The 22,330-nt window shown below is 37.7% G+C and overlaps 1 protein-coding gene across 2 annotated transcripts in view; it reads left to right on the plus strand.

The window, feature by feature from the left end:
* PTPRR (protein tyrosine phosphatase receptor type R) overlaps positions 1–22,330 on the plus strand; it is a 247,515-nt gene that overhangs the window by 112,520 nt on the left and 112,665 nt on the right. The window contains exons 1-3 of one of the 2 annotated variants that reach the window (XM_058742041.1): positions 2,404–2,552; positions 18,304–18,417; positions 21,506–21,661. In XM_058742041.1, coding sequence (XP_058598024.1) covers positions 18,313–18,417; positions 21,506–21,661 — 261 coding nt within the window. In that variant the 5' untranslated portion in view covers positions 2,404–2,552; positions 18,304–18,312. Of the gene's footprint in view, positions 1–2,403; positions 2,553–18,303; positions 18,418–21,505; positions 21,662–22,330 lie in introns of those variants that run through there. The other variant, XM_058742040.1, reaches the window with a different exon arrangement.

Consider the following 22,330-nt stretch of genomic DNA (forward strand, 5'->3'; position numbering starts at 1 on the left):
GAGTTCAATGTAGACAAGATCAAGTTAGTCATTGTTTGTGCTAGTCTCAGTCTATCAATAACCAAGGTTGTGGTTGAACTGGCCCTTGCAATTCTTATTATGATTGCAAGATGCTCTTCAGTGATAACCATCAGGAAAGTTTGAAAAAATAAAGGTTTATTACTTACAGGATCTGGCAATTGCACAACACACCTGGAGCCACACAACAAGATCACGGGTAGAGAGAGAATGCAAGCATGCACCCAGGGTTCTGCTTTTGTGGGGGTTGAGGGTTTCGTGGCTCACTCTTTATTGATAAATTTAAAGCATATGGATGGGAAGAGAAAAGCAAGTGGCCCAAATGATCAGTTGTTGAAATCAACCAAGATCTCTAAAACAAGGGAGTTTTGGTAGGGGTAAGCAGCCTAGCTCTTTATCTGGTTGTGTGGCTAGCAGATGTGTTAATTGGAGTTTGCCATCTTCGAAGTGGATGCCTTTTTTGAACTGGATGCCTCTTTGATGTGGATGCATCAGCAATCACAGCTTAAGTCAGGCACCTGCATTGCAAAAAAGAAAAAAAAACAATAACTGTCAGAGCTTATGTTACCATCATCCAGGTGGATATGTCAAGTATCCAATGGATATACAAGTGTTGAGTTCTGAGAATGAAGTCCTGGTTAATTTGAGACTGTAATTTAGGGGAAAAAAGTAAGAGATGAAGAATTGGGCACATGACCATTCAACGTAGAAAGGTCAGGAAGATTTGAAAAGAAGTGACTGGTGAATGAGAAACAAAACCAAGGTGTGGTCTCCTGGAAGCCTGGTGAGAAAAACGTATCATAGAAGGGGTCCTCTATGTCAAAGGCTCCTGGCAGATCGAGCAACATGAAGACTGAGCCTTGGCCACTGGATGTAGCCATGATGGTTTAGTATAACCTGATACAGGGAGAATGGCAGGTCAAATTGAGGAATTGGAAACAACAAATACAGACAATTCTTGAGACCTTTGTTTGAAAGGAGGGTAAGGAAAAGGGATGAAGGCCAACAAGGAGATCTTTTGGTTTGTTTGGCTTTTGTTTTAACATAAGAAATATTACAGCACATTTGTAAGCAGATTGGAAAGACCCAGCAGTGGGATACCTGGAAGGCTCAATCGGTTAACCTTCTGGCTTTGGTTCAGGTCATGATGTTCATGGTTCGTGGGTTTGAGCCAGCATGGGGGTCTTTTCTGTCAGCACAGAGCCAGCTTGGGATCCTCTGTCTTCCACTCTCTCTGCCCCTCCCCTGCACACATGCATGCACTCTCTCTTAAAAATAAACATCAAAAAAAAGAAAAAGAAAGAAAGAAAGAAAGAAAGAAAGAAAGAAAGAAAGAAAGAAAGAAAGAAAGAAAGACCCAGTAGAGAAGGTCAACTAATGATGCAGGAAAGGGAGAGACAATTACACAATTAACCTCCCACTGATGCACCATAATGAACTTACCCTTTTTGCAATGATGTTCATTTAAGTTGCTTCTGATTTTTTTCTATAATGCTGCAAAGAAAATCTTTGTGTCCATTTATTTTTATTCATTGAAATCACTTCCTTAAGATAAATATGCATGTGAGGGATTAGTGGATCAAAGATCATGAACATTTTTAAGACTCTTGACAGTGCCCTATTTCTTTAAAAAATCAATTTACCGTGCCACCAGTAATGTATAAATGATTTTTTTGCAACCTTGCTAGTTATGCCATATATCTTGAGCCCATAATTCCTGGAATCCCTATAGTGTCTCAATTGCCCTTATTCTAACAGACTGATAGTTCCTTAAAGACAGAGATCATGTCTTAATTATCTCTATTTCCTCCTGTTTTTCAGACCAAATATTTCATTACTAATAATAATTACAACAATAATTTATCTGAAATCCCTCTGTGTTAAATCATAATGATGTGCATATGGTGAAGTGGAAAAAAAAAATCACCAATTATGGAATCAAACCAACCTGTATTTGAATACCAGATTCATTAAGTGGGCTTTGCTTAAATCACTTTAAATTCCCCATTGGTAGAAAGATTAATAATAATCCCTGCTTTCTAAGTTGTGATGAGAGTTAAAATATCTGTAAATTCCCTAGCACAGAGTAAGTATATTTTAGAGGAAATAGTGGAACTTCTAGAAAAACTTTTTCGTGAAAATACCTTGTGAACATATCATTTTTTAAAGACAGAAAGAAAAGAAAATCCTTCATGCAATACACCTTGTCTATAGTCCACAAATTTCTCATCTTATAGTTTTGTTAATTACCATTAAAAAAAATCCCCGTGAATTTCAATTCTAGTAAACTGTCGAAACAGCAAGCACCTGGGGTATCTCTTGGGAGTGCACGGGCTGCTACAGCAGGCCTGGGATCAGCACTGTCTCTAGAAATAGTACCAGGCAGTTACCTCCAGGTAACTAAATGAGGCTTCATCTCAGCACACAAGCTTAGAAAGCTTTATGATTAGTCCAGCTTGCTATGATGAGGAAATAACACAAAGAGCACAAATGGAAATCAAACTCATCACAACATCCAGTCAATTTCCAAACAGGTAAGAGAATCTTTCGTGACATTAACAATGCGAGGTTAGGAGGGTAAATACTGAGATTTATGTCTGTATCTGTTTGGGTGGCTGTATATGAGTGAGTCAGCAGAGAATCTTTGTGATATCTAGGGAAATATCTTTAGCCTCAAAGTTGGAAATTGAAATAAAATGCCATGCAATTATTCAGCATCTCTAAATAAAGATCCTACCGCAATCGTAAGAAGTTTCTCGTAAAATGTGTATCCATCCTAAAGAGAATGGAGTTACAAATACATCCACTTGGACAGAACTGAAAAATACGTAAAAGATACTGAGTGGAGCGGATATTTTCTTATGTAGTTCCTACACTGACATTGCGGAAAAGATGACCTGGCTTGCATTTACAATCTAGAAAGGGAAACGTTAAATGGACTAAGTCACTAAATCTAGATGTTTTTTATCATAACTGCATCTTGGGGGCCCTGCCTTTGCAAGCTGACTTCACTAAAAGACTAGTCAGATCTTCCACTGTAATCGGATGTGGGGGACCAAGGAATGAAAGTTAGTGACATGAGACATCCCTGGTCTAATTCCCAACCAGGGACCTCAGCTTTGTTGTTTTCCACCAGTAAACCAAGAACTGTCTGACCTCATAAGAATTATGGCTCTCATTAAAAATTATGTATGAATTCATTAGTTAATCTGCACAGTGCTATCCTCAGGTGAAAAACCTCGCAAAATATTTAGTTCACTTAAGTTTATTTCAAAAAATGTGTATTGAGTTTAGAATTTAGTTTGAGTGTTTAAAAATAATATAGTGGTTCTGGTGTTGGTACAAAGTTATGGATAATTCTGATTTTATCTGCGGTCTGTGATGATGAATAACCATGTCAAAAAATACTGCATCTGGAGTTTCAACTCATCTTAATAATAAAATTGGTGTAACTTCCTGTCTGATTCAATATTGCAGAAAACAGTCATCAAGATGGCCCAAATATATCATTTGATTCAAGTCAATCTCTATTTGCCATGAAATATAGAGTTGTCAGATTTTCTTTCTTTCTTCTTTCTTTTTTTTTTTTAGTATGTCTCCTGTGTGAAACTTGAGCAGATAATGATCCCAAATGATTGCTTGACATTAATTTCAAAACAGGATTTTGGGTTTAGAAGCAAGATTTTAGACTAAAAAGAAACAAAAGTTGTTAGTGATTTTCTTTTAATGTCTAGTGCATAGATACTTTTTAATGTGAGGAAGACTAATGTGTTTACAGTCTGTCATTTGACAGAATTTAAAGTCTTAAAGAAGATGTGACTTCTTAGTTTTATATACCAAAGCATCTTCCCTGACAGTTTCCATAATCTTAAATTTATTTTTTTAATTGCTAGGGTGAATTACTCAGATGACAATTGATGCTGGGCTGTGTTGTATGAAATTAGACATTTCTAAATTTACCTGTAACAGGAGAAATAAGTTAAATATAGCCTCCATTGTTTTTCTTATCAATCCATGCACTTGTATTTAACAATTTAATAATTAGACCAGATATAACAATCCTAATAAGTACCGTGGCCCCAATCATGTTAAAAGAAAAAAGACAAGAGTATTACAGAAAATACTGGAAGAGATAACATGAAATTGGCTGGGTCATGCTATGCATTACAGTTATGCCGCAGACTACATCACTTAGAGTCTTTCTTTTCTAGAAATGAGATGGTTCTCAAGGTGTTAATAACTAAAATAACACATTGTGGAAAATTATACACTTACTATTATTTTGCTGTCTCTTTCTGCAGATGAAAAAACACATAAGAACATTGACTAAATCTTATCCCATGTTCTGTCTTTATTCATTTTTACTTATGCAGAAAATTTGTTAATTCCCACTGTGACAGAAATATCAAGATTACTGAGAATAAAAGTTGAAAGGACACTAGATCATAGAGTTCTTATTTGGCATCTCAAAAACACATGCCAATAAACCTCATTTCACTTTAGCATGTTTCTTGGAGAATTATGTAGTTCACCAGAAGAGCAAAAAACAGAATCCTATTACAGTCATTGACGTAGCACATAAACTACTTCGTGGAGGGAATGGAAATAAAAGGAAATTTATAAAATCCTTCCATGGACGTTTGCCTCCAAACCACCCTTGCGATCAGACTGACTCTTCACAGTCTGTGTGGTCTCCCTGATGGTTCACAGCTCAAGCGTTTGCATAGGAAAATTGACAGTCCCAAAAGAATAGATTTCTGTTGATTGAATGTAAGCACATATAAATCAAAAAGACCCACCTTTCTATTTTACCCACATTGGGAATAAAGCACCCAGTGGCCTGTGAGGAGTGCTAATTTCTTCCTTTTTAAAGTAACATTTATATATGTGATGGTTTTGGAAAATATCAGTTTCTGACTAGCAAACAACAGCTTGGAGACTTGAAGGATTATTACTTTGCCCTTGGATATGTATTTCCAAGCATCCCTAACTGCCACTTAGAAGTTAGTTTGGTCTCAGTTCTTTCTTTTTTTTTTTTTTTAATTTTTTTTTTTTAACGTTTATTCATTTTTGAGACAGAGAGAGACAGAGCATGAATGGGGGAGGGTCACAGAGAGAGGGAGACACAGAATCTGAAACAGGCTCCAGGCTCTGAGCTGTCAGCCCAGAACCCGACGCAGGGCTCGAACCCACGGACTGTGAGATCATGATCTGAGCCGAAGTCGGATGCTTAACTGACCGAGCCACCCAGGCGCCCCTGGTCTCAGTTCTTAATGGAAACAGTGGTCAGATGTCTCCTCTGTCCTTTCACAAAAGCTGCATGAGTGTCGCGGTCATGGCTGTGATGATTACATTTTTGTCATCTTGACAGGGCTGGGTGTAGAAACCTGAATTTGTCTGACCTGGTTTTCCAGGCAACATTTGCCTGATTATTGGGCTTTTGTCCAAACAGGGTTTCTGCCTGGCCCCGATTCCAACCATTTTCAACTCCAGCTTTTGGCTGCTGTGTTCTGCCTCCAGCATGAGAAATGGTGAAGGAAGTGGGGGGAGGACTGGGGTGGAAGTAATGTGGGGGCAGGGTGGGGGGGGATGAAAGAGAACATAGGAATAAAAATAATGGAGAAGTAACATTCAGTACAAGATAGAAACCATAATCCGGGGAAATGAATGGGGAAATTTCTGTCGGCTTGGACATATAATAATGAGACTTGAAAACTCTGCTGAAAGCAAGTAACTTGCTATTATGTTTGTTTACTGTACCCAGGGTAATATCTATTTGTGGTTAAATCATGATTTTTCTCCTGTCTCTAAAGAACTCTGTATTAAACCTCTATTTCCTTCTATTTCATCCACAGATGTTTGTAACTTTTATAAAAATATTTTTATAAGTTATAAATAGACACAATTTCACAAGGTATGAGAATGGCAGTATCATAAAAGTATAGTGTTATTTTATAACATATGGAAGCTTTATCTCCTCCAGTGAATTTGAACATGGGAAAGTCAAGACTTGCCCCAGTTCATGATTTTAAGAATATCTTACTGTAAGGATGGGGGTTTACTCTAAATCATATAGAATCTAAAATTTTCAGAACAGTGTATAAAAGTTTCTACCTAATTGCTAAATTTTAGAGGTCTTCAAAGGCAAAAGAGAGGTTTTTTTATAAGAATGTTACTAGGGGATGTGAAAGGGAACACTAATTAAGAGGTAATATTAAAATAGAGTAGAGAGATTAATGAAATGAAGAAAAAACTAGGTTATAAAAAGCTTTTTAAATGAGTAGGACAAAGGCTTCTAATCTAAATCACTTAATTTGATTGTTTAATATTATTATTTAATTTTTAGTAGAGAGAAAAAAGAAAAGGATGATGAATATAAATTCTCTATCTATAAATATATAATTTAATTTAATGCAATATCTATAAAGAGCCTTCTGTATGGTTTGGGATTTGGGTTGACTGTTCACATAACCATGGTTTGCAAGGGTGAAGTAGGGAGGAAGTGGAAGCAGAGATTCTGAAATCAAAAAATCCATCTTAAAATGTGCCATTTTAACTTTAAACCTCCAATACATATTCTCTCCAAACATTATGTCACTTTAGAAAAATCAAACTGCTTTGACCATTGCTTTTTCCTCTGACCTAAATTTCCTGACTGACTTTGGCTACAGCTCCATGATAACTGAAACAATCAGTAAATGCAAACACTGCAAACACTGGAAATCCAATCAGGCCACGTCTTCATGTGTTGATGTTATTACTGTTCCAGGAAATAAATAAAGAGACTTCATTTAATCAACAAAGTTGCTACTCAATTTCCCCTTGCCCTGAATATCCATAGAAGCAGGTCATTTAGTTAATGGTTCTTAACGTTGATATATAGTAAATTCATATCTTTTTGTTTGTTTGTTTGTTTGTTTTTGAGAGACAGAGCATGAGCGAGGGAGGGACAGAGAGAGAGACACACACACAGAATCTGAAGCAGGCTCCAGGCTCTGAGCTGCCAGCACAGAGCCTGACGCAAGGCTGGAACCCACAAACCAGGAGATCATGACCTAAGCCGGAGTCGGACAAGCAACTGACTGAGCCACCCAGGAGCCCCTAGTAAATTCGTATCTTTAAGCCAAGTTTATGGAGCACCTTTTATCTATCAGTTTTAGCTGGTTTTTATCTAATAACTAGTGTGATCCTCAAAAGCCCCATGAAGGGGCACAGTTATTGTCCCCATTTGGCAGATGATGAAACTGAAACTCAGAGAGAAGTAATAATTTGACCAAGGCCCAGGATTAAATCCAAGTCTGTCTATTCCCTAACTATGCTCTGACCTATTATATTTTAGCGTGGCAAGGTTTTTTTTTTATTTGGTATTTACTCACCTACCTGAAACTTCCAAACACACAAACACAATCATTTGAGGTTGTGTTCAGTCTTCCTAGTAATTAGAAAACAGAGTAGGCCAAAACTTTTAAATGTGTGAGCTCATAATTCAAGAACTTCCTAAGTATTTCCCTTTCCCACAAGGTCTTACCTTTCTAAACAAGAAACATAGAGACCTTTTCGCAGTCACTACCAGTACTCATTCAGCTCCTTCATGAATCTTTTAACCGATTAGCTAATCAATTGATTTTAGCTGCCTGTAACTACAATAGAGCAAGGATGTGAGAAACTCACGAAACTGACATCACAATTGTTTTCCAAATGTCTCAGAACATTACTCTGACCTAAACTCTAGTATCCTCATTTCATGTGTAAAAGGGGTAGCTCATCACAGTATAGGATCTTAAGAAGCAAGATTAAGTCATCTGGCATGTTATTGTTATGGCATAAAGGTCCATATGGTCCATATGGTCCATAAGACCATAAAGGTCTTAACTATATGGAGCAAAAGATTTTTCTATTTACCATTCCATCTTTCTCCTTTTGTTCTCATCATAAACTGGTCCTGGTGTTCTGCTGGTTTCTTCATTGTATTCTCACTCCTTACCCCCTAAAATCTCAATATACACGAATAACATGCTTATTTTAGCTTATGAGTTATCAACTTTTACTAACCCTTAATAGCTCATTAAATGACCCTTAGAGATAAATAAAAATCTATAGAATTGTACATCATGCACCCATATTTCTACACAGTGACCCTAAACTTTTAAATGGGTTCCAACGAAGACTCATTTGGCCTCCCAGTGCACCGGACCACATTTTGAGAACCGCTACCTGAAATCCACCAGTTATGCTTCATCAACAAATCCAACAGCCATTTATTGGTCCACATTTTTCTTAATCTCCAGCCGCATCTGGTAGTGTTGGCAAACCTCTTTTAGGAACTCTTCTCCTGACTTCCATAATACCATATTCTTGATTTTCCTCTGATCTTTCTCTCTCTGGAGATATCCATGCTGAAATCAACACCAACCAATAAGAAAACTTTTAGAGTCTTTTTGCCTTTTTCTAGATACTAAGGGTGGGTAATGTCTGACCTTGTAGTGCTAGTGTTGGTGTTAGAGGAGGCCTAGAAATAGCATCCTTCTCCTCCCCGCCTAAGATAGAGGAAGCAGCCTGTGGAGATAAAAATGTAGCTTTATTCTTGATAGATCTGCTGGAGATATGACTTAGGAGCATGATAACAATATACTTCTATGACTGCCTCTCCATCGTGGGCAAATTTACTAACTAGTCACAGCAATATCGGCCAACTGTGGTTTCCCCTAAAGGGACAGAGCTTTTACAACTTACTTTACCACTTACTAAGAGAAGACCAGATGATATGCTCTTTACAGACAAGCAGACCGCAAAAGGAAAGCACAGAGCCCACATGCCCCAGTATCTCATTCCAAATGTACCAATTATGCAAGTCATTTCCCCTCTGCTGGGGAGACCAAGGAGGGGAAGAATCAAGGAATATTACTGTATTTGGACTGCAACCACACAGAATAAAACATCAGCGTTGGGGAATAAGTGTTTCCTCCTAACATCATGGAAGGAAGAAAGCTATAGAAAGATGATAGTTACAGCATCACATTAAAATGGATAAATATTTGTATGATACATCTGGGTATTTCTAATATATACACATGTATATTACATTATATTGTATTGCCTGCCTATGTATCAGAAAAAAGCTAACACTAAAAACACCACAATTTTTATTTAAGGGTAATGGGATAAAGTGTTAAGAATAATATTTACTTCTTTTACTAATTCTTGTGTTGTCTAAAGCTTCTATCATGACTATATTTAATTCTTATCATTAGAAAGATGAACTTTAAAACTGTCAAATTAGCCACAAGAGATAGATACTAACACTGATTTTTGAATTCCATTTACAACCAATATGGCACACAACTCAGAAAAAATTACATTGATTTTGCCTATGAGAAGCAAGCTTTAGAAAGTTTTAAGATGAGGGGTGTCTGGGTGCCTCAGTCGATTAAGTGTCCAATGTCAGCTCAGTAGGTGATCTCACAATGGGTAAGTTTGAGCCCTGCATCATGTTCTCTGCTGACAATGCGGAGCCCCCTTCAGATCCTCTGTCCTCCTCTCTCTCTCTGCCCCTCCCCTGCTCACTCCCTCCCTCTCTCTCTCTCTCTCAAAAATAAACATTTTTTTAAAAAATTCTTAAAAAAATAAAGAAAGTTGATAAGATGAAATGAACTTATTTTTTCTGAATGGTGGAAAAGTCAAACAGAGACATATTAATTACAAATCAAATATAAGTTGTGTTAAATCAATTCTGTGTGTTTTTGAATGATTAGGCATTTCAGGTGAACTACTTAACCAGATATAACCCCTCAAAAGTAGTGCCCCGGTTTTGTAAACTTTCTACGCCTACCATGGAATCCAGATTCTTCCAATTAGTAACAACACCATGTTGATTATGATGATTCATGTATTCTTTCATTCCACAAAGATTTTTTTTTAATACTGACTATGTGCCAGGTACTGTTCCAGGTCCTAGGGATATAGCACAGAGCCAGACTGACAAGGTCCCACACCAGTGGGGCTCACATTTTAGTAAGGGAAGAAATAAAAGAAACAAGAAACTGTCAGATAGTGATAAACACCGTGAGGAGAAGACAACACAGTGATGTGATAGGTGGTGGCCAGGGAAGGTCTCTCTGAGGAAAGTGGCATTTAAACTGAAAGCTGCCTGACTGGAGAGGGCCACCATACAGTGATACCGAACAACTCTTCAGGGGGCAAGAAGATACCAATGCCATGAGGTAAAAATGAGGGAGGCTTGTCTGAGAAACGGCTTGAGGGAGGGATATGAGGCTCAGAAGGAACAGGAGTCAGTAAGGCCTTGGAGGTCCTAATTGAATTTAACCCTAAAAGTGATAGGAAGCCAGGAGCATTTTAAGAGAGAAACAGAAGCTGAACTCAGGAAAAAAATAGACTTAAAAATAGATACAAAAGGCAGAGAAACTATTAACAAAAGTTTTCTGTCACTTCTTGTCTAAAACTGTGAAGAGAGAACATATCTTGTCTAGGGCATCGCAAAGAGCAAGCCAGCAGAACTCAGAAGATACAAGAAGATAACAATAAAACACATATTACAGAAATCAAAACCACATTAGAAACAAAAAGGATAGAACAGATTCTGCTGAAAGCATATGCCTGAGAAAATTTCAATTGAATAAAGACATACAAGTGGTAAGAGAAAATAAGTACACAAAATAAAGTAGTTAGAAAGACAAAAAAATTTATATAATTGCACAATTTGTGTCCTTGAGGATGAACTAAAAAATTATGTCAAAGAAAAATCATTCAAATGTATAATAGGAGAAAATATTTCTGAAATAAAGAATCTGGAATCTGTAGACTTCAAGGGCATGGCTGGCTGCAGGAACTATCAACCCAAGGAAATACCCTGATGAAAATTTTTAAATTGAAAGATGACGACCCCTGTCAGATTTCAGATGGAAACAGTAGAGCAGGTTATCTACAAGACAGGCTAGCCTCAAGCCAAGGTATTTTTCATGGCAACTTTCAATACCAGAAGGTGTTGGAATAATAGCAGAGTTCAAAGGCAAAAAATAAAAATAAAGCTTGAATCAAGAATTTAATATCCAGCCAACTTGTCACTGTTACAAACACCACATACACTCTCAAACATATGATGCCTCAGGAAATATAGCACTCATGAACCCTGCTTGAAAGAAGCTATTTGATAATGAAATCCGGCTAAATAAGAGATATAGCAAACTAAAGAATTCAGGAATAGTGGCACTCCTATTTAAAAAGGCTGATCATGACCACTGAATCCATTTGAATATTTAACTAACACTATAGAACTTTAAAAATTATAATTACAAAACATATTCATCAGTGTAAATAATGCTAACACAACCCAGTATCCGAGTGACTTAATACAATAAAAGTTTATGCTTAATTCATGTCGTTGTTTAATCAGGGGTGTTGGGCAGGGCCTCTGTGTCATACAGTGTTTTGGGGTGCCAGGTATCTGCCTTTGTGTGGCTCCACCATTTTCACAGTCTGAGAGTCACCCTGGAACCATCCAGCTTGTAGACAGAGAGAAGAGAGAAAGATAGAGAAGGCAGCCTCATTCTTAACTGCCTCAGACTGAAAATATCACCTCACTTTCAGTTATAATAATTGGTGAGAACTATCACATGGCTTCACCTAGTTGTAAATGGGCTGAGTTTCCAGGAGGAGGCAATAGGCTGGATGAGTAGTCTCTATTACACAGAATATAATGTAAATATATAAAACATAACAATATAAAAATAATAACATAATTATAAAAACTGGGAGATGATCATGAGAATTGGTGGGAAGAGATGTACATTGTCTTTGTTTTTCATAGCAGGAAGTTAATAAATACTTTCTAAAGTCTATAAATCAAGAAATAAAAGTTTAAATATATTGACATATATTATTTAATACTATAAATATAGACACTGGAAGAAAAAAATACAGAACAACAACAACAAACCAGACCACAATGCAAAAGATAGAAAATTAAGGAAAAATAAAAACAGATTTAAAAAGATAACATAAAATAATACAACACATCTAGGTCTGTTAAAATAATGAAAGTGAATGGGATAAACTAGCCTATTAAAAGTAAGACATTATTAGATAAGAATCTAAACATGATATTTGATTACAGTATATATTATAAATATAGAAATATATCCCAGATATATTAATAAGTGAAAAAAGCAAATTGTGGAATGATATGTGTTGTTTATTTGTACTTAACAGTGATAAACATGATGTATAATATATACATGTTATTTTTATATAATATATGTATAGAAAATATTTGAATGATACACAGGAAGCAGTGTTATTTCTGGATATTGAAAGGACAAACATGTTTTCACTTTTTACTATGTATCTTTCTGTACCTTGATTTTTTTAATAATAAGTATGAAGTTTTTATTATAAAAACTTAAACAAAATATAACTAAAGTCCAACATGGAATACTCTTGGAGAACTGAAAGATGCAAACAAAAGGAGGAGGAAGGCAAGGTTGTGGAAGGCTGACAGAATGGTCTTTGAGGTGAGTCTCCAGGGAGAATGAAGGAAGCCCAGCCAGTGATTCAGATATACACTGACACAATGCAAAAGGGTATGGCCTGTTTAATACACCTTACATACAGCTGGAGGATAAAGAGCATGATGGGAAGGACTGGGAGGTAACACTGGAAGGACAGGGAGATTGCAGTGAACCAAGGAGTTAGAACCTCTCATTAGAAAATGAGATTTCCGGGGCGCCTGGGTGGCTCAGTCGGTTAAGCATCCGACTTCGGCTCAGGTCATGATCTCACGGTTCATGGGTTTGAGCCCCACGTCAGGCTCTGTGCTGACAGCTCAGAGCCTGGAGCCTGTTTCAGATTCTGTGTCTCCTTCTCTCTGTGACCCTCCCCCGTTCATGCTCTGTCTCTCTCTGTCTCAAAAATAAATAAACATTAAAAAAAAAAAATTAAAAAAAAAAAAGAAAGAAAATGAGATTTCCTGGGGCACCTGTGTGACTTAGTTGGTTAAGCATCTGACTTCCGCTCAGGTCATGATCTCACTGTCAGCTGTGCCGACAGCTCAGTGCCTGGAGACTGCTTCACGTTCTGTGTCTCCCTCTCTCTCTCTCCCTGTCCCTTCCCTGCTTGTGCTCTGTCTCTCTCTGTCTCTCTCTGTCTCTCTCTCTCTCTCTCTCTCTCAAAAATAAATGAACATCCAAAAAAATTTTTAAAAGAAGGAAGAAATAAAGTTAGATTTCCTTAAAGTATTTTAAGTAGTGATTCCATTGGGCTAGCATTCTGCACAGATCACTATGATGTCCATATAGGGAATGAATTAGAAGCCAAAGAAGATTGGCAACCCATGAAGATTCTATTCAAACAGTCCAGATGGCCGTGGTAGTCGTCTGACCCAAGATGGTAGAAATGTTAGATGAAAATGGATTCAACCTTCAACAGATATTTAAAAGGTAGAATAAATAGAACTTGATAATTAATCGGATGGTGGAATGAAGCATGAGGGAAAAAAATCAAGTCAATTGACTCCCAAATATGAGACTTCATCCCATTATATGGGATACAGAAATAGGTGTAAATTTGGTCACAGAGGGGGAGAGGAAAAAAGGTAAGTAAGTTCAGTTGGTGATATTGAGTTTGAAGTGTAAGAAGTAGGACATTCATGTAGAAGGAAGCAGGTATAAAATTCTGAGAAAGGTGGGAATGTAAAATATGAAAATAAAAATAAAATAATATTGGGGCATCTGGGAGACTTAGTCAGTTAAGCCTCTGTCTTTGACTCAGGTCATGATCTCATGGTTCGTGAGTTTGAGCCCCACATTGGGCTCTCTGCTGCCAGCATGGAGCCCACTTCGGATCCATGTCCCCCTCTCTCTCTGCCCCTCCCCTGCTCGCACCCTTGCTTCTCTCTCAAAACTAAACATTTAAAAATAATAATAAAATAAAATACTGTCTAAAAATAGCAGAGGACAACACAGAATTGTAAAAAGGGTCGTGGCAATTGTATAAAATGCTTCTGATAGGTCAGGGTCTTCTCCTTGGTTCAAAGACATAAACAGGGAGACTTTGATTTTATTCCGGGAATTCACTTGACAATCTAACCTCTGGACAGAATGGGATGCTCCTTGTTAATAATGTGGAGTTAGACGTCCCAGGTAGCAATGGGCACACAAAGTTAGAAAGACATAGGGCAGATTCCTCTTGACAGGCTTGGTCCTGAGGAAGCTGGGTTCCTTTGTGGCTGTTGGGAACAGAGACTTTGAGGGGCTTTGAGGTCACCTCGCTAGGAAGAGAGTTGACCATTTGGCCTTCCTCCTCCTAATGGGGCCACTGGGTGTGGTCTTGACTCTTACTGGGTTTGATCAGATGGCAGACCAGGCTGCATTACATCAAGAGGGGTCTAACATTTAGAAAACTGCCCCCCTCCCAGACAAAAGTTATTCACCTGTTCTTGAAAAATAAATTGCTAAAAGCCAATCACGTACTTCTAATTTAAATATAATGCTGGTGAATAGAATTAAGTACTACATTTTAATGAATTCCACTGGACTGATTTATGTCTAAGGGTCACAGGCTTCAATTACTTTAGTGGACAATCCAGTGATCAAAGAAAGTCTTATTACAAAGTAGTATCTCTTTTTCCCGGGTTGTGGGGTAGCTGGGGTGGACCCTAGGCCCCAGGGAAAGAGTGTTGACTCAGAACTCTCTTAACGAGGCAGAGGCCAAAAACATTTAAATACAGATGGAGTTTGAAATCTTTGAATTTTTTAATATGTTCCATTTTTTTCTGTATATGTATTTATAATACCAATAAAATACTTGATTGTTTTTGGATAGTAACTCTATTTGCATTATTTACTGCTGTGAATAGCTTTATGGCTTGGTATTTGCATTTGGAAAGAGCCTTTGAATCTCTTGAAATTAAAAACCTAAATCATTTGTATGTTAAATAATACAAATGACTAAATGGGTTTAGAATTCAGACTAAAATATATCCTGCATTATTGCATGGTAACTTTGAAGTTGTGACACTATTGTTATTGCCATGGAAATTTATATTCTATCATAGTTGTTATGATCTTACATGATAGGAGGAAAAGAAGCTGTGCATCTCTAGCACCTATCCAGAAGGAAGGAATGAACATATATCCTCTAACTACAGGAATTCTTACACTTTGGTTTCTTCTGAAATAAAATTCTCATTTTGTGTCAAATCCTTTGTTTTTCTCCAGTTGTACTCATACATATTGTCTGGCACATGTTAGACCCTCAAATATATACTTATTTGTTTGTACTTCATTTGAGTATCACTATTTTATGGGGGATATCTCAGGCAAGCAGAGAACTGAGGCAAATTATTCAAATATTTTGATGCAATGAACCAGTTGATTGCAATTTTAAACTAATTATTTCAACTAATTTCTTGACTCTAGTTAGGTAGTCTAAATTCCTGTTTCAAATGCACAGCTTTTGCCGTCTTAGAAAGTTGCCATTTTGAGTGATTTTTAATCTTGACTTCCCATTTCACTTCCATTTACCATTTTCATCTGGGGAACTTCGATTTTAATACTGTTTCCACAGTTACAAGCTTCAAGCTAATCATGACCCTGGGAATTGAGTTCTCAAGTGTGTATGCAAGCCCCTTGAGTCTCGGTTCCCAGCGTAGACTGCTGGCTCCAAACCCTGCCCGTGGGGATCAGAAGCAGTGCCTGCCTGCTCACCCCGCCTGACAAACACTGGGGGTGAGCCAGAAGTCAGTGGTTCCTAATCAGCATTTGCAGGAACTGAGGAACCCATCTTTGGCCTTGCAAAGGAAGAGGAGTTAAGTCTCCGGTGCAATGTCCCCTATCTGTTGGTGGTTTCCACAGCCTTGCAGAGCCAAAAGGAAACTGTTGGACAAAAGGAAGCCCTCTCTTTCTCAGAACCACCAGATGGACTGAGTTTTTCTTATCTTTTGGATTTTCCATAAGGCATGTTTCCATAGAACATAAAGCATGCATGAAACTATAATGCTTTCCTCATTACTACATTTCCAAATCCTGATCATCCTTCTGGGTTGAGCTCAAGTCTTACTTTTCTGTATTAAAGTATGCTGTTTTATATCAGAAAAAAAGTTGGTCTATAGACAAGTAGAGAGAATAATATAGCAAACAATTATAAATTATAAATTATAAAATAATATAGCAAATATACATTTGATGGGTTTTTTTTTAATTTTTTTTCAACGTTTTTTATTTATTTTTGGGACAGAGAGAGACAGAGCATGAACGGGGGAGGGGCAGAGAGAGAGGGAGACACAGAATCGGAAATAGGCTCCAGGCTCCGAGCCATCAGCCCAGAGCCTGACGCAGGGCTGGAACTCACGGACCGCGAGATCGTGACCTGGCTGAAGTCGGACGCTTAACCGACTGCGCCACCCAGGCGCCCCTGATGGGTTTTATTTCATAAAAAAAGTATCACTGATGGTGTTGATATAGCTTTTCTACCTATCCCCCAACATAATTCTCCTTTCCCCCTCCTCAGAAGCAAGTTGTACTTTATTATTGGACTGTTAGCTAAAGTTTTGAGATGGTTCTGACCTTTTCTGGATCTCAGTTTTTGGCAAGGAGTCCAGTTTCAGTTTCCTAAGTGACCCACTTCTATGGTCCCTGACCCTAGGCAAGCATTAAAAGATACTAAGGTGTGGGCGCCTGGGTAGCTCAGTCGGTTGAGCATCCAACTCTTTATTTCCAGCTCAGGGTCATGGGATCAGACTCTTTGCTGAGCATGGAGCCTGCTTAACATTCTCTCCCTCTCTCTTTCTCTCTCTTGCTCTCTCTCTTCCCTTCTCTCCCATTCATGTTCTCTCTCTCTCTTTAAAATTAAAAAAAAAATTAAGTTAAATTAAGAAAAAAAAAGATCCTAAGGTATAAAAGCAGTCGGGAACTTCAGCTGGGTTCACCATTTAACTGATTCATGTCTTTTGACCTCCCCAAATCCCTCTGATACCTATAACATTGAGTATTTGGTCCAGTTTCCAATCACTTATTTTGTACTAACTTTATGCATAGAAGTTATGTATAACTTTATGTATTATTTCCTTAAAAAACAATAAATTCTCAGTTGAGCATTTGACCACGTCGGCTCAGGTCATGATCCCACAGTTCTTGAGTTCGAGCCCTGTATCAACCCTGCCGCTGTCAGTGCAGAGCCTGCTTTGGATCCTCTGTCTCCTTCTCTCTCTGCTCCTCCCCTGCTCATGCTTTCTCTCCCCATCTCTCAAAACTAAATAAACATTAAAAAAAAAACAATAAATTCTTGAAAACGTTCCATTGTCCTTTTACAACAAGCTGTGAAAAGGTCCTGTAAGAATGTTTATACTATAGTAGATTATGAGTGTAAGCCAATCTCTTTATCACAGAAGTGCACAAATAGAGGTGTGCTCCACTTTATAGAATAGATGATATTGCAACCATCTAACAGCTATTTTATAACCTGCTATGGTCAAGTTAATGAAATAAGCATTATAAAATATAAGAAATGCATGAAGAGTTGGTTTCCCCATCTTGCAAAATACCTACCTCAAATGATTATGATGCATTTTTGAAAATACTTTAACTAGTTCACAATTTTACTTTAAATGTAGTAATACCACCCATGGCTGAAACAAAGGCTATACTATGAATTTTGTAACTTGATTTGTATTTTAGGAATTTTTAAATATTTAGTTGTGCTTTTTCCCCCAAATAACCTGAAAATTAAGAGTGTTTGCCCAAACAAATGAAAAACAACTGTTTACCTTAGACCAAATTATGAGTACCATTGGCTTCTTTACCGGAGTTTGAAAATGCATTATTGCACCTTGTTCTTTTGCCTTGCACTGGCAGTGGATCACTACATAAAGAAACTGCCAAGTCTAGCATCACAGAACCTACACAGCATGTGACTGTGTGTGAACACAAATTAAAGATGTCCTAAGGCTTGGATTGCTGAAATGTACTTGGCCGTATACTCCAATCTGTCATCTGGCCTTAAGCTAAAGGCCAACACACATTTCAGGGAAATTCCTTATGAATTGATTATTCCCTAGCTTTATTTATTATACCTAGACAAATTGCATCATATTTTTAACCAACATCATTTAAAATTTCACAAAAAATGTCCCTAATCTCCATTAAAAATGCAATAAAGCACCATGAGTATGAATTTCTCAGTCACAGAAATTGTCATGGTCAGCCATCAGCAGGCACTGAATGTGGAACCAAAAATTTACCGTAATTTTGATTTATTTTTTCCTCTATTTTTCAGACGCTGCAAATGGATGTAAACAGGCTGAACATAACCTTGCTTCGGATATTCCGCCAAGGAGTGGCTGCAGCTTTAGGACTCTTACCCCAGCAAGTGCACATCAATCGCCTCATTGTAAGATGCCTACATTTTGCATTCCCAGTACAAACTTTGATCTTTATTGAAGGCTTTAGTAATAAAGAGCCCCCGTGCTACAGTTCTATGGCCCAGGAGCCAAATCTGGCATACCACCTCTTTTTGCAAGGAAAGTTTTATCGGAGCAAGCCTCACCCCTTTGTTTACATATTGTCTATGGCTGCTTTCGTGCTACAATGGCAGAGTTGAGTAGTTGGCTAAATTGAAAGCTAGAATATTTGGCTAGTTGGCCCTTTCCAGAAAAGTTTGTCAACTCTCTGATAGTTCAGGGCTAGCTACTATCCCGATAAATATGAACAGAGGGGCCGAAAATACTTGTCTCACCAACCTAACACTACTCCCAAAATATTCTCCTTAAGAGTGAGAGCTTCTACATCAGTTAAGACACCATCTCCAAACAGTATCTATTTAAACCCTTCAAGTGTATCAGGAAGGGTACCAAATGCACAAGGCAGAGGATTTCGAATAAAGAATAAAGAAGACCCAACCCTTCCGGACAGCAGCACAAGTGGAATGCATGAATAGATAAGGCTGGAAGTCATGAGAAAACTTAGATGGGGATCTGATCTGGGGTGGGGATGAGGTAAAACCGAAGGATCTTTTGTAGAGGGCCCACTTCAGACCTATCTATCAGTCACCCACATCCTTTCTTTCCCCCTTTCCTCAGTGTTTGGGAACCTTGATGTCATCCAACTACACGTTCCCATCTGCATGTGAAGGTGGGTGTGAGCAAAGGCAAAGAAAGGCAAATTCAAATCATAAGATTTTCTCTTTGTAAAAATCTAATTACCTAAGGTTCCTGTGAAAAGGGGCTTTGGGATCATCTAATATCTCAGTGCACATACCCCTCCTGTAAATTCTTACGCTCCTGCTTAGGCTTATCTGTCTATTGCGTCAATATCTGTATTTTCAGCTATGGAGAAGAATTTGCTTTTTATTTTGCTTTAGAGTTTTTGTTTCTTTGAATTTTTTCTGTGTGTGGAGGATGAGTTGTTTCAGACCCCATGATAACTTTCATTCCGTGTCAACTATTTCTTGAGACTAAATAAACTTAAAAAAAAAAACCCAACTGTAGTTTTTAACACAGTACCATTGAAGAGGAAATACAACACTCCCCAATATCCTGAAAGAATTAAAATTGGTTTTTATATCCAGGGCATAGCCGGCTCAAGTGAGAAGACAGGGATTACAGATGTCTTAGATCTAGATGTAAATCTTTTAGGTATGCTTAGATATCTTGGATATACTTTTGTATGTATAGATTTAATGAGCATAATAGCTCTTTGCAGGGATGAAAAATAGTTTTGGAACACACAGGGAGGTATATGCTTATCCTCAGAGAATGTTAGTGGCATTTATATATATATATATATATATATATATATATATATATGGCTTGTTTTTAAGAGAGTGCGAGTGGGGGAGAGGGGCAGAGAGAGAAAGAGAATCTTAAGCACGCTCCACGCTCGGTGTGGAGCCCAACACGGGGCTTGATCCCACGGCCCTAGGATCACAAGCTAAGTCGAAATCAAGAGGCAGGTGCCTCAACCGAGGTCCCCCTATATATGTCTGTTTCTAAGAGCAGTTATTATAACAGATGGAGCTATGATGATGCAAGAGGCAGTAGAGCACGGTGCTTTGGAGGCAGGCAGACAGAACCGTACTGCATTTCAGCCTGACCATGTCCTACCGTGTGACCTTAGGCAAGCCACTTACGTTTCTTCATTTGCAAAATGGAAACTATGATACCTGTGCCCTGGAGGTGTTTTCAGCATTCAATGGATAACAGATTTAAGGTACCTAGGAGTGTATCAGGCACAAAACAAGTCATCTATTCCTACCATTGTGGTTATTAGGTCAGAAACTGTTTAAATTATTATAAACATGTTTCACGTCAGCATTATGCTGTATTTAGTCTTTGTCTGATATCTCCCGCAAACACAGAAACGTTTTTTCTGGGTTTCCCGGAGGACACTGACCCTGCATTTTAGTGTATGTGCTGCCGAAGAGAGCATAATACTACATTTTATACCTGGCTGAACTTCTGATAAATTGCACTGAAAGATCGTTGTCTAGCATGAGCGAACTCCATGCATCAACAAGAAAAGACTAACAACAATTCCCTCCATAAGTGCAGTGTATAAGTTGTAGAAGAGAATCTATCAGTGACAATGTCATTTTTGTGTGGTGTTTGGTTTGTGTGTGCATGTGGCGTATCAGCCATTTATGGTAAGAAATACCGTGTTTCCATTTCAGCTAAGGAGGTAATACTAATAGGAAAGTACCATGATATTACTGCACGGCATATGCATTTCTACCAAGGGTAGATTTTAAAAGTATAATATAGTTGAGGTGAAAGACAGGATCAGGGAAGCAACTTCAAAGTTCATCTAGCATCACCTTCCTTAGTTCAGCTTTTACGTTAATACAAGTTATAAGAAAAATATATGGAGTGGTGATGTCTAATAATTGTACCATTATAACAGGTTTTATTTAATTCATTTGGTTTAAAAGTTTTTTTTTAAGTTTATTTATTTATTTTGAGAGAGAGAGCAAGTAGGGGAGGGACAGAGAGAGAGGGGAAAGAGAGAATCCCAAGCAGTCTGCACACTGTCAGCACAGAGCCTGATGCAGAGCTTGAACTCACGAACCGTGAGATCATGAACAGAGCTGAAATCAAGAGTGGGACGCTTAACTGACTCAGCCACCCCGGCGTCCCTAATTTATTTTATTTTAAAATGCCTCTTTAAACACAAAAGACTTCAGGAACGTCTACACGATATGTTTCAAAAATCACAACATGGAATGGAAATTAAACCAGAGTCCAATGAAATATAAAGATACAAATCTTGAAGTGTCAACTAATTGAAAGAAGGCCATTGGAAAATCTCAGGCTTTGGGCTGTTAATACTGAGTGTACCAGATAACTAATAAATGTGATTGCCAAGATGCCTTTGGACATTCTAGGGTTCTGATTTTCTTTAATGTTTCTAGGGGGAAGGTGAAAATATTTCCCAAAGCTGTTTAAAATGCCTATTAATGTACACAAATAATTTGCTTTTACTAGGGAAAGAAGAACAGTGTTGAACTATTTGTGTCTCCTATAAACCGAAAAGCAGGAATTTCGGATGCTCTCCCATCTGAGGAAGTGCTGCGTTCACTTAATATAAATGTCTTACATCAAAGTTTATCTCAATTTGGAATTATAGAAGTCTCCCCTGAGGTATGTTGTTCATGGAATATTTCATTTAAAAATGTGCACAGTTGGCATGACATGGTAACTCGATTCTGGGAGGTGTTGAAATGAAAGCTGTTTATTGTGTGTTATTTGATAATAAAAATCTCCCTAAGGGTCAGAATTCTCTGATCTTCATACTTAATATGTTTGTTCCTTACGGAATTTATTTTCACATCAAAATTCCACTCCGAGTCACTTTTATCTCCAAATCTTTATGGTCTTGTAGCTTCTATTGACTTATCCAGTAAATTGTGTTGAAGAAAAGCCATTTGGATATATTTGTCGGTTGATTACTTGAAACTGAAGTGTCCAAAATTACACCCTTCTATTCTCTTCTTCAACAGGTGTACTCCTCACTGCCTTCATTGTCACAGTGGTTGCCAGATACTTACCTTTGTCCACAATCTAGGAATTCATTTGAGATGGGGTTTTTGTTTTGTTTTATTTTGTCTTGTTTTCTGAGGAACATAATTTTAAGAACTATGAATGTATTCTTCATAGTGTTTTCTAAATCTGCACTTTTTAAATTGCCCCCACCATCTCCACCCTCCTCGCCCCTGAATAAATTCAGTCCCTTTTTACCTTCTGCTATGTCCCATTCTAACAAACTTGCTGGAATGATCATCATCCTGAATGCATTTAATTAAATTCACA

This window comes from Neofelis nebulosa, chromosome 8, assembly GCF_028018385.1.
Source record: "Neofelis nebulosa isolate mNeoNeb1 chromosome 8, mNeoNeb1.pri, whole genome shotgun sequence".
In the NCBI taxonomy this organism is placed as follows: Eukaryota; Metazoa; Chordata; class Mammalia; order Carnivora; family Felidae; genus Neofelis; species Neofelis nebulosa.